At 37.7% G+C, this 13,950-nt stretch overlaps 1 protein-coding gene across 1 annotated transcript; it reads left to right on the forward strand.

Annotated features, from left to right (window-relative positions):
- The first annotated feature begins 2,194 nt into the window (after positions 1-2,194).
- Positions 2,195-3,136, forward strand: LOC146977589 (uncharacterized). The gene has a single exon (XM_085794331.1). It carries the CDS (start codon positions 2,195-2,197, stop codon positions 3,134-3,136), a length of 942 nt encoding a protein of 313 aa, XP_085650457.1.
- The last annotated feature ends 10,814 nt before the right edge of the window (positions 3,137-13,950 follow it).

Below are 13,950 nucleotides of genomic sequence, written 5' to 3' on the forward strand. Positions count from 1 at the left end.
ATTTGGTGAATATCGGCTATCGGATATCGGCAAAAAAGTCAATATCGGACATCCCTAGTTTTATGGGATGTAAATAATTATACGCTGCTGTGGCGATGGGAAGACAGAACTACTGCAGGACAGGACACATTAAAAAGAAAATCTTCAGAGTCATTCTTTTACACCTACAATGTTAGGAAACTACATGGGTGTATTACATGGATCTATTATATCCATGGTGTGTATTATAATACTCCGTTGAATTTGCCCGGAATTGTCCTTGAAGATCGGGTATCCAATAGGAGACCTGTGTGCCGTCACATGAGCAGCAAAAATCCAATAGGAGACCTCTCTGCGGTCACATGATTGGTCAAAGATCGTCTATTTATATCACGATGCACGATGGTTGCGCTGTTGCTGTTTATGATCGCTATACTCTCGGAAAATCGCCCGTAAATCCTAATAAATAATGCACAGATGACCATTTACACATTTTACGCAAGCTGAGACCAGTAAATGGACCTGTGTTGAAAGAGGACCTGTGTTTACTGTAGGAAACGTGACAGAAATGTCTGTGAAGCTCCTGTAAATGTCAGGGCTCTCTGCCTCACTACTCACAGTCTATGCCCCCCCCCCACACACACACCTTTTTGCAATTAATTCTCAATTTAAACTATAGGCCTATACTGTCTTTTATTCTACAGATCCATGATGGCAGAGAAATTGTCAGAGATCACTACTTTCTTGAGAGGTAGAGGTGTCCCAGAGGAAACTGTCAATTTAATTGAAGAGCAAAAGGTACTTGAGGAGTACTCCTGGCCACTAGGGGGCAGTATCTTATTAGTGCTACACTGGCTCAGTTAGTAGGCCATTTTGTGAGTATCTGTTTATTATGTTCCTGCTATGGTGGTTGGAGGTTCATCTCTGTTCATATTCCTGTAAGTCTTAGTATTTTATTTTCATTACTATCAAGCTTGGTTAAGCTCATACTGTTACCTTTGCTACACAGTATCACATATTAATTAGCTATTTGTTTTAGCTTATGTTGCTATTCTGTGTATTGCTGCAGGGCTCCTTCATCGTTGTCATTAAATACCTGACCTGACATCGAGGAGTGTGTTTCTTCAGTACTGAATGCAGTGATTTTTTTTCTTCGTGGCTCTAGTACTTCATGCACCCATTGTCAAATATGCTGAAACATAACTTAAGTATTTTTCCACATCAGTTGATGAATGCCTTGTATTTTGCTTTTTACTTTGCATATTTAAGGTTGATTGTTCTTTTGCATGTGAAGTTGATAATCTTCTCTCTGTCCTATCCCTAGATTGACAGAGAGGTCATTCTGCTCATGGAAGATGTTCAACTGGCCCAATATCTTCCATCATATGGAGACAAAGTTGCTCTGTTCAATTTTTGCAAGCTCAACACAAATTCATCAAAGCGAAAACAGGGTCTTTTTGAGAAACTAAGAGAGAAACTGAAACTTAGAAAGGAAAACCACAGAGGCGAAGAGGAGCCAGAAACATCACATAAAGCCAGAGGTAGACCAAAACAGTCCATGAGAAATATTGAAATGGGATAGATTCACACTGACAATGAAGTGACAAAGCAGGTCAGAGCAAAACAAGGTGGAGGGACAAGAAAGGTACCAATTGACATTCAGTCAGGTTATGATGAGATTCTGAAACAAGGAAAGGCCCTGTTCTTTCCAGAGGGTACATCTAGCAAAGGTCACGAATATGACTTTGAATTTGATATTTGGGACTTCAAGCAAAATCCTCTTCCAAAAGATGTTTTAATTGAAAGCATTTACAACACAGTAAAACTCCCAATTTTGCGCTTCTACTTAGCAACTACACCAAGACTATTGCTGAGTGAGTCTGATGATGAGCTTAATGCTATTGATGTGTCTGAGTGTGCTGCAGTGTCAGCTGATGAAGGGTCCCTTGAGGTGTTCTTTATCTCTGAGTCACCAAGAGAAAATCCAACAAGCTCAAGTGATGTTGCAAGCACACTTCTAAACATCAGTGATCCCATCACTCTGGATGTCATTTTAGAAGATGACCCTGAAATCATATTTGGTGCACAGCAAACAGCTAATGATGAGTCTCTCAGTGACACACTACTTTACCAACCTGATGAGTTTCCTCCAAGCCCTCTTCATACTTTGCCTGAAATGACCTTGGTGTTACACCACACAAACAGCTTCAGTGAAATGATAGAGGCATTCTCTGACCCTGAGATCATGAACAAAACCTTGAAAGTAAAACGTTTACTTCCTGACAACTCAGTGGAAAAAGGCAGCGGTTCTGGCGTAGTCAGAGACAGCTTCAGTAGCTTCTGGGAAGAGTTTTATGAACGGTGCACCCTTGGAACAACTTTGAAAGTGCCTTTTCTTAGGCATGATTTCAGTGCAGCTACATGGAGAGCAATTGGACGAATTCTTCTGAAAGGATTCCAAGATCACCAATACTTGCCCATCAAGCTAGCCCCACCTTTTGTAGAGGAGATGCTTTTTGGGGAAGTTCACAGTAATCTGAAGACAAGCTTTCTTCAGTTTGTGAGCTCCCAAGAGAAAGATGTCCTAAGACAGGCTATAGATGATTTTTCATCTGTTGATCCTGATGACCTTCTCGAAGTTATGACTGCCTATGAATGTAGAAAAAAGGTCTCTGCTGATACCCTGCCAGACATCTTAGATGAGATCTCTCACAAGGAGCTTGTACAGAAACCCAAGTTTGTGATTGACTGCTGGAGGGAGATCACACAGTCACAGTTGCATCTGAACCTTGCCAAACTGACCAAAATGTACAGTGACCTCAAACCAACGCCAAGGAAAGTGGTGGGGATACTGAACTTTCCTACAGCGATGACACAGAAGGAAGCAGAAGTCTCCCAGCACCTAAAAAGATACATCAGAGAGCTTAATGAGGAAAAGCTGGGAAGATTTTTAAGGTTTTGTACTGGCTCTGATTTGTTGGTGTCTGGTCATATCAAGGTGGAGTTTGCTGTTCAGAGCAGTTTCACAAGACGGCCCACTGCTCATACATGTGGAATGGTCTTGAAACTGTCTGACAGCTATGATCATTTTCCTGACTTTCGCAGCGAATTTAATTCCATTCTAGAGAGCAACATCTGGATAATGGATATTGTGTAGGCAGGACATGTGGCATCAAATATTACTGCTGACTTTCTACTCTAAAATATTGTTACACAGTTCACTACCTCCATACACATGGTACAAACAAACACATGAAGTTATCAGCACAGATGTTTAATACAAACATATTAAATGCACACATCTTATCTCAGAGAAAGGCATTTCTAACAGAATGTTCAAATGTATCTCTGTTACAGAAAAAAATGTATTAATCGGTTGTGAAAAACAGATTATCAGTTTATAGGAAAAATGTATTGATCGGTTGGGATCAAACTGAGGTAACTGTTTACAGAAAAAAATGGATTGATTGTGATGATATGTGTGTACCGACCACCATCTGCCAAGACAGATTTCTACGACCAGCTCAAACTTTTATTAGACCATTTCAGCTCAAATAATGAAGTTATCCTGGTAGGGGATCTGAACATCAACTGGGATGTAAAACATGAAAGAAAGACTCTGAAACAAATTATGGATCACCATAATTTCTCCCAGTTGATTGAACAGCCCACCAGACTAACACAGCACTCTAGAACAAGAATTGACTTGCTATTTACTACATGCCCTGACAGAGTTGTAAAAACCTACAACCTCCTTACCGGGCTCTCTGACCATAATGCCATCCTCTTTACCAGAAAACTCACAAAGAAACGGCACTGTTTCCATGTTAAACCTGTAAACTCCACCTCCCTCTATGACTTTATACCCCGGAGTCAACAGTAAAATTTAACTGTAGCCCTCCACAACAACAACTGGTCTGATGTTATATCCTGTGAAGATGTCACTCATGCATGTGATCTCTTTAACAGGTCAGTCAAGGAGGTCACGGGCCTTTTCACCTCTAGAGGGAGGGGCAAGAAAAAAAGAAAGCATTTTTTACCATGGTTAAACGAGGACTGCAGAAGACTGATGTGCACGAGGGATGAACTGTGGAAGCAATCATTAAAAACTGGTCTAGCTACGGACCGCCTGAGATTTACTTCCATGCGAAACAAGATAACCCAAACCCTGAGGAAGTTAAAAGCAGATTTCTTCATGAAAATTATTGCAAATGCACATGGCAACGGTAAACTAATCTGGCAAAGTTTTAACAAATTGACAGGCCAACATTACAAGCCAGAAAACAATAATAATAACTTAGAACTTATTATAAATAACAACCTAGTCATAGAACCTATCAACCTAGCAAATTGTCTTAACAACTTTTTCTCAGAGTCTGTAGCTCAGATTGCCAAACTATTCCCCTCTCCCAAATGCACAGCCAGCACTCTGGACAATAACAAACCCATCTTCTCAATCATTGAGATAACTGACTATGATGTAGCCAGCCTAATCTCGGGTCTTAAAAGCAGAAGTGCAAAGGACGCTTTTGGCCTCAGCAGCACCTTTCTGAAACAACAGAAAGATGCCCTGGTTCGCCCTATCACCCATCTTATTAACCTTTCTATTAAACACGCACATGTACCACCAGTCTGGAAAGTGGCAGCTATAACACCCATCTTCAAATCTGGTAAAAAGACTGAACCATCCAATTACCGACCAATAAGTATTTTACCAGTAATATCAAAAATAGCTGAGAAATGGATCAACAGACAATTAATGGAGCACCTTAACCTTGGTCACACGCCACTACACCCCATGCAATTTGGTTTTCGCACCCACCATTCCACTGAGACTGCCATGTGTGTGTTTTTAGAAAAGGTCAAAGGCCTGCTGGACAGAAATGCAATTGTGGGGGCGACCTTCCTTGACTTAAAAAAAGCCTTCGACTCTGTGAACCATCACGTACTGCTGTCCAGACTGACCCATTTTAACCTCTCAGAACAGTCCTTAAAATGGTTTGCCTCCTACCTCTCGGGGAGAAAACAACATGTGGTGGTAAATGGGGTTAACTCAGCCAGTCTCGAGTGCAGTATCGGGGTCCCTCAGGGATCAGTCCTTGGACCAATTTTGTTCTCACTATTTATTAACAACCTGCCTAGCCTTGATCAGAATGTCCACACTATAATGTATGCAGACGATGTAGTGATCTTCAAGGAAGCAAAATCCATCACAGAGGCCTCATCCTCTCTCACATCAGCTTTATCATGTATCGAGAAATGGCTTACTGCATCTTGTCTCTTGCTTAACACCAAGAAATCTGCTTGTATGATGTTCAGCAAACGACAAACGAAAATAACCAACTCTAACGTGTTTGTAAATGGTGTGGAACTTGACATGGTCGAGCATTTTAAATACCTGGGTGTTACCCTAGATTCGACCCTAACATTCAAAAAACATGTCAGTATACTATCTAAAACCACCAAATTTCACCTGCAGAACTTCAAGCAGATCAGACACAACCTGACGGATACAGCAGCCCGAATGTTTTTATTTTCTGTAATTCTTTCCCGTATCGAATACTGTCTTACAAGCTGGTCCCTTACAGGTGTAACCATCCTCAAGTCAGCTGAGTCACTTTACAATAAAGCTCTAAAGGTATTCGATAAAAAACAAACAAGACACCACATTTGCAACGTCCTTAACAGACACGAATTACTGAGTTTCAACAACTTAGTTGATTTTAAACGAGCCTGCCTGGTACACAAAACCCTGCACAACCTGGCCCCCCCACCCTTGAAATATTTTATAAAACGCACTGATAGCCAACCATCTGCAAAGGTCACAAGATCAGTAGCTAGAGGGGACTGCACTATCCCCTACAGACGTACCACCTTCGGTCAGGCTGCTCTATCCGTCATGGGTTGCAGGACATGGAATAGCCTGCCGCTCACAGTCAGAGAATGCACCACACATATTACTTTCAAAAAGCATTTAAAAAACTGGTTGCTATCAACCCAGACCTGCACCCACTATTAGAAGTGTATACCTATTTCTGACTGTTGTATTACTGTTATATGACTGTGTTGATGTTGCCATTACTGTAATTTTGCTGTGTTGTTACCATTACTACTACTACCAGTACTATTATTATTATCATTACTATTATTATAATAACTAACATAGACAAAATAGCAATATGAATAATACCATCACTAGTTATAGGTCGATATGTATATGTGTGTATGGATGTATGTGTACATATATATGTATGTATATATGTATGCATAGGACCTTCTACGCACTTTTGATGACTGTAAGCACTTTATCATGACACGGTTGCACTTTTGTACTGTCTGAATCTGTATTATTTATCTATTGTACTGCTGCTATTTTTATAACATGCCTTTGTTTTTATTTATTGTAATTTGTGTGTACCAGGGAACATCTATGTATGGGACAGCGGATGTAAATTAGCCTGTGGCTACAATCCGGCGTGCTTACGATTGTTTCGTTCATGAACTCGCATTGTCCCATTTTAAAAAATAAATTGAATTGAATTGAAATCAAACTGAGGTAACAGAAAAAATGTATTGATCGGTTGTGACAAACAGGTAATCAAATTGTTTACAGAAGTATGTTGATCTTGACAGGTTGCTTATTGTTTACAGAAAAATGTATTGATGTGTTTGCATCAAACTGAAGTTTTTATTGTTTACAGAAAAATGTATTGATCTGTTGTGATCAAAGCAAGGTTATTATTTACAGAACATATGTGTTGATCATTTGTGATCAAGTTGTCATGGATTACAAAAGTAAGCCAAAGACATTGGATTTCTTCAGGTCACTTGCAGATGTTTGTATGAAGAGATTTTATTCTGACTGTTTACTTACTTGTGAAGTTATTAAAAGATATGTTTGACACAATTGTATTCAAGTCATTTTGATGAAAACAGACATCTGCTGAACATTTCAAAAGTTAACTCATCAGTGATGGAATAGAACTGACTACCTAAACTTTGTTGCTGCACTTGTTTGTGGTATATGCACTTTACATGAGTATTTCTATTTCACCACTATTCAGGTTTTATTTTACAATTCAGAGAAAAAATATTGCATCACACATGTAGACACTAGGCTACCGGTATTTGCATTATTATCACTCTTACAGAAAAAAAACCTTCTAGCCATTTTGCTGATAACATAACATTTGGAATGAATCTTTTATATCATGGGTAGCAGGTCCCCTTTTATGGAGGATGCCATGTTTGTAGAGTAGCATGATGTGCATAAAAATGCTTTAAAATAATAGCTGCACATCAGTACCTCGAGTTGGACAGTGCTTGTTCATCTTTAGTAGGTTATACTGACATTTTAGATGAATGTGACAGGATGATGTGTTCACAGAAGAGTCTTTATGTACACACAATTTAGACCCTTATTTGGAAAGATGCTGTAGGTATGTAGCATCATACTGAGGCAGCCTCTTATGAAGTCATGTCAAACAGTCCACAAAAACAAAATGAACATTGTGAAACTTTTATAGATTTTCAAGTATTTCATTTCTTAATAGTGAATACAGTTCTGTCCCAGCTAGCAGGGAACGTTCCCACAACTTTGGCTAACATTCCCTACAAGTTCTGTTTGTGTTTTAAAGAAAACATTTTCATCTAATGTTTAAAGAACATTATAATGATGTTTATTATTTCAAACAATGTTCCTGTATTGTTAAATGTTAACAAAGATAGAACGTTTTAGATGAAACATTCTAAGGATGTTTTGGGGATGTTGGTGAGGTAAACAATTATAGAATGCTCCTCTATAAAACATTACCTAAATGTTCCATAATAACAAAGGAAAAACATTATCAGAAAATCATTTTAAAAACATTCTTACAACGTTATACAATAACAAAGAAGGAACATTCTTAAAGCAATATTTCAAAAATGTTTTCAGGATATTATTGACACTTCAGATTACACAATGTTCTTTTCCAAAACATTTCTGCAATGTGATATGTTAACAAACATAGAACATTTGTCTAAAACATGCTTAGGATGTTCTGGGGATGTTGTTGAGTTAATGGATTATTGAATGTTCTTCTAGAGAACATTTCCATGATGTTAGAGGAAAACCACAAAGGAACATTCTCAAAGCAACATCCAGAAAACGTTTTCATTATGTTATTAAGGCCTCAGATTATATTATGTTATTTATAAAACATTCTAACAATGTTATATGATGATAAACGAAGAATATGCACAAAGCAATATTTTGAAAATGTTTGCAGGATGTTATTGATGCCTCAGATCACAAATAGCATGTTTGTGTAATGTCATTTACGAACAAAGGAAGAACATTTTACCCATAGCATTTTGAGAATATTTTAGGGACAACGTTTACATAGAGATTACAGAATGTTATTTATAAAATGTTCTCATAATGTTACATTAAGAACATTTTCAAAGTAATATTTGGAAAATGTTTTCAGGATGTTATTGATACTTCAGATGACGCAATGTTCTTTTCCCAAACATTTCTGCAATGTGATATGTTAACAAACGTAGAACATTTGTCTGAAACATGCTTAGGATGTTCTGGGGATGTTGTTGAGTTAATTGATTATTGAATGTTCTTCTAGAGAACATTTCCCTGATGTAACAGGAAAACCACAAAGGAACATTCTCAAAGCAACATCCAGAAAACGTTTTCATTATGTTATTAAGGCCTCAGATTATATTATGTTATTTATAAAACATTCTTACAATGTTATATGATGATAAATGAAGAATATGCACAAAGCAATATTTTGAAAATGTTTTCAGGATGTTATTGATGCCTCAGATCACAAATAGCATGTTTGTGTAATGTCATTTATAAACAAAGGAAGAACATTTTACCCATAGCATTCTGAGAATATTTTAGGGGACAACATTTAGGTAACAGATTACATAATGTTATTTATAAAATGTTCCCACAATGTTAAGTGATATCACATGAAGAACATTTTCTAAGCAATATTTCAAAAATATTTTCAGGATATTATTGATAGTTCAGATTTTGCTATGTTTTTTTCCAAAACATTTCTGTAATGCGATATGTTAACAAACATAGAATATTTGTCTAAAACATGCTTAGGAAGTTCTGAGGATGTTTTTGAGTTAGTGGATTATTGAATGTTCTTCTAGAGAACATTTCCCTGATGTTAGAGGAAAACCACAAAGGAACATTGTGAAAGCAACATCCAGAAAATGTTTTCATTATGTTATTAAGGCCTCAGATTATATTATGTTATTTATAAAACATTCTTACATTGTTATATGATGATAAATGAAGACTATGCACAAAGCAATATTTTGAAAATGTTTGCAGGATGTTAATTTATGCCTCAGATCACAAATAGCATGTTTGTGTAATATAATTTATAAACAAAGGAAGAACGTTTTACCCATAGCATTTTGAGGATATTTTGGGGACAACGTTTAAGTAACAGATTACAGAATGTTTTAAATAAAATGTTCCCACAATGTTAAGTGATATCACATGAGGAACATTTTCAAAGTAATATTTCAAAAATGTTTTCAGGATATTATTGATACTTCAGATTACACAATGTTCTTTTCCCAAACATTTCTGTAATGTGATATGTTAACAAACGTAGAACATTTGTCTAAAACATGCTTAGGATGTTCTGGGTATGTTGTTGAGTTAATTGATTATTGAATGTTCTTCTAGAGAACATTTCCCTGATGTAACAGGAAAACCACAAAGGAACATTGTCAAAGCAACATCCAGAAAACGTTTTCATTATGTTATTAAGGCCTCAGATTATATTATGTTATTTATAAAACATTCTTACAATGTTATATGATGATAAATGAAGAATATGCACAAAGCAATATTTTGAAAATGTTTGCCGGATGTTATTGATGTCTCAGATCACAAAATGTTTTTTTGTTTTTTTTTTACCAAATGTTCCTTTAATGTTTTATGTAAACAAAGGAAGAATGTTTTGCATGTAACATTTTGAGAATATTTTAGGGACAATGATTAGGTAACAGATTACAGCATGTTATTAATACAATGTTCCCTCAATGTTAAATAATATCACATTTTCTAAGTAATATTTGGAAAATGTTTTCATGATGTTATTGATACTTCAGATTATGCAGTGTTCTTTTCCAAAACATTTTTGTAATGTGATATGTTAACAGACATAGAATATTTGTCTAAAACATGCTTAGGGTGTCCTGGGGATGTTTTTGATTATTGAATGTTATTCTATAAAACATTTCCATGATGTTAGAGGAAAACAACAGAGGAACATTCTCAAAGCAACATTCAGAACAGGTTTTCAGTATGTTAACAAGGCCTCGATTACATTATAGCCTATATATATATATATGTATAAACCATCCTGCTATATCACAATGATTGATGATGACTAGAGGACTGATCAGTCAGTCATCAGCTAATAATTATTTTTTACTTATCAATATATAGGCTATAAACCATCCTGCTCTATCACAATGATTGATGATGACTAGAGGACTGATCAGTCAGTCATCAGCTAATAATTATTTTTTACTTATCAATATTTTACTCATCAATTATAAGGAAATATGCACTAGGTTGACTCATCTTCTCTCACGATATGAATGGGCTCGTTTTGTATGACACTGATTACAGTATGGGGCAAAAGTTATTTTTCACCTAGGCTACTTTAGAAAATTTTTAAATCAGCAGCAGCTGAATTTTATGATATCTGTGATATGAAGTTTGATATGAGAAAGGTCAGTAATTATCATGGGAACATGAGAAACCTGACAGAGATGGGCAGGCAATTATTTATCCATTGTCTACTCTACAGTCCATCTTTCCCCGAATGAGGACAACAACTCCTTTGCCACAATATAAAATACAGGCAGCTCTATGCAGCCCACTATATTTGTGTGGGCTGTTTGAAATAAGTGGGCAACTTGGTTGTAGGTTGTACATTAGGGGGAAGCTAAATGGTGGCCTGAAAGCTTGCCAATTTGGATGTAATGGTTTTGAGGTATATTTACAGGATAATAAAATTAAAATATATTTTTTTAAATCATCATGCTAATGTATTTTCACTGGATGATCTTAAAAAAGAAAAGAAAATGGGGCTATGTGTGTTTTAGTGGCATATGTTGCCTTGCTCATTGTTGTGTGTGCGTTTTAAACAACAGTTATTAAAGCAGATAACAGCGGCACAGCCGTTTCGGCTAATGCTGTGTTCAAGGCAGGCTTTTGAAACCGTAAGTTACAGCTTCAAGTCACAACTACGACTTGGTAGCGTTCCAGGTAACCCGTAGCTCGTGTTTTTACCGTCCTGTTGTCTGTGAAAGTTCCCTATAACGGCCACTCGTAACTTCCGACCCGTGAACTCGTACCAGATCGAACTGGTATGACTTCACAGGAAGGAAAAACACAAAGTACGAGTTTCCTTGAACGCACCATGAGTTAGCAGCCCCCGCCCTTGTCAGGCATCAATTGGTCCTCGTGCTACGTCACCACATTCACGCGCATCCCTTGGCTGCACACACAGCCCTTCATGCCGTTCTCTCCCCTCATTGGATAACACTTGTATCCCACAAGGAAAATTTTCTCCTCGGGTTACAGCAGAGCAGAGTGACGGAGAGACTCGTGTTTAGGCTGAAATACTTCATGTAAGTGATTGCTGACGGAAAATAGGACTATTTAGGACTTATATTAACAAAAACATTCCACTGATATCTGCTTTAAGGTGTCAGTGATCTATTCTAGACTAGGCAGTTGATAAAATCATTGGCATGTAGTAGATTTACCGCCCAGCCGGTGGGCCTCATGACAAATTAAAATTCAAGACTTAGACCAGTAGTGATTGACTGGTGGTTTGACCCCCAAGCCGGCGGGACACAACAGGAACCAGTAACCTGCTGCAACTTCAGACTACTTCGCTCCCAAGTCCACATTGGAGGCCCAGATTGTGATCGTGGATCATGGTAAGACTACAATAACTGTTTTGAATTGATTATTGATCCCCAGTAGAGAATTGGGTCCAGTTAGTTTACTAGTTATTCACATTATTTCCCCATTTGTTCATTAATCTGTCAATCAGAGTGATTTTGCACACACTAGATCCTCATTGGCTAGATCAAGCAGCGCAGATCAATGATTGGTCAGAGGGGAGTAAGTCCCGACCCTTCCAGTTTGAATTCGTTAGTGCCGAGTCAGAGCGGTGAGGCTGCGGGGGTGAGATACAAGGAAGAAAACTAGCAGAAATTAAGCACACAGTGGTTGTGAACGCGGTTATCACCACTGAATAATTATTTAAGGGACGCAACCTGAGTCCGAGCGGTGGTTTAGGAGCCGTGAGCCAGGACTATCACTACTTTTGGCGGTGTCATGGTGAGTTGGTGGAGTTAAGCTAGCGCATGCTAACTGTATTAGCCATGTGGTGAGTGGAGCAGGAGAGGTGGAAAACCACCGAGGATACATGAACCTGACGTACCGTTTAGTGTTGTATGCTAAATGTATTAAAGCAAGATTTAGAGCTGCATATTTCTGCACTGATAACCTAATAGAAAATGAGATATGCTATTTTGTTATGCTACGGTGTGTGTGTTTACTTTGTTCATAATGTGTAGTATGTTTAAAGAAACTGCAAGCCTAAATTCATTGTTCATTTATCACAAAATCAAAAGACTATTTTGACATTGAGAAGTGTAGCCTATAGGATGTGTGTTTTGCTGTTATTTAGTTCATCATTTTATGGCAATGTATGTAACAGACAAAAGAAGGGAAATTAACCTATATTTAATAGGAAAAGAGCTATAATATGATAATTCATGATTTAAAATACTCCATTTGAGATTAGAAGAAAAAGATAATTTAATCACTGTTGTGTTATACTAGTGTTTTGTGTTGAATATGGCCATAGAGAGTTTCAAAATAACATAAGAGCATTGTCTTTACAGGCTAGGTTTTTGAGATCTGTCAGGAAACTCTGGATTCTCCCTAACAAGGGAGATGGCGAGCCCCCAGTGAGAAGGCTTCTCCTTCCCGAGGAGTGGGTCAACATCAACTGTGCCCAAGGAGGACACCAAACAGTCTTCGACACCTTCATCCACACTGTGGTAGGACCACCATAGACTCACGGCTACTGAGCTTAAAGTCTGTATAAAATTAAACTAGTTTTCTAAGTTAGTCACACCACAGATGTCTTAACCATCCTGTCAAATTTGATTTAATGCTAGAAAAATTAGTTTAGTAAATTAGGTTTTAAAATCATGGCAAAATCAAGCAGTTCTCCTAGCTCTGGAAGCTGGAGTTGTGTCTGCTGCAGGCACTGAAGCCCTGCCCACTTGCTGAGCTTTGTCAAATTTGAACTTTCAATCAAGTACCATCAAACGACATTCATGCAAACTGTCACATCATACCCGGGCAGCTACAGGTTTGAACCTCTGAGTCTGAGTCCAGCTCTAATTCTGAATACTTCAGATAAACACATGCTGAGGGAAAAGACATACAGTCCAGGTGAGGCGCTGGAGCGTCTGGCCCATAGCTCAGGGCTCCCATTGCCAGTGGTGGCCAGCGTCTCACCTGGACTGAGAAATCCTTGTCCTCAAAAATAGTTTTACCCTCAGATCAGTGCTCCATAGTTATCGGTCTTTGCATGTGTTTTCAAGAACCATATTCTAACATATTTATCAAATCTCGGATGACACTTAACACAGACTTTAAGACTTTTAAACTATATCTGACTTGACTTTATTCCCTTTGGACTGAGCGTGCTGACTTGACCACAACAACAACATTAAAGGGACATTGAAACGAACATAACACTGGACACTTTCCATGTATTTTTTTATTTTATTTTCCATACAGGTCAATACAGCCAAGCTGACTGTATCCTGTGGCTCCATTTATGATAATGTGTCATTTTCTCTCTCTCTCTGTCACTTTAACCCTCCTGCTAGGAA

The sequence above is a fragment of the Trachurus japonicus genome, chromosome 12 (genome assembly GCF_045865225.1).
Source record: "Trachurus japonicus isolate A0001 chromosome 12, Traja_1.0".
NCBI lineage: Eukaryota > Metazoa > Chordata > Actinopteri > Carangiformes > Carangidae > Trachurus > Trachurus japonicus.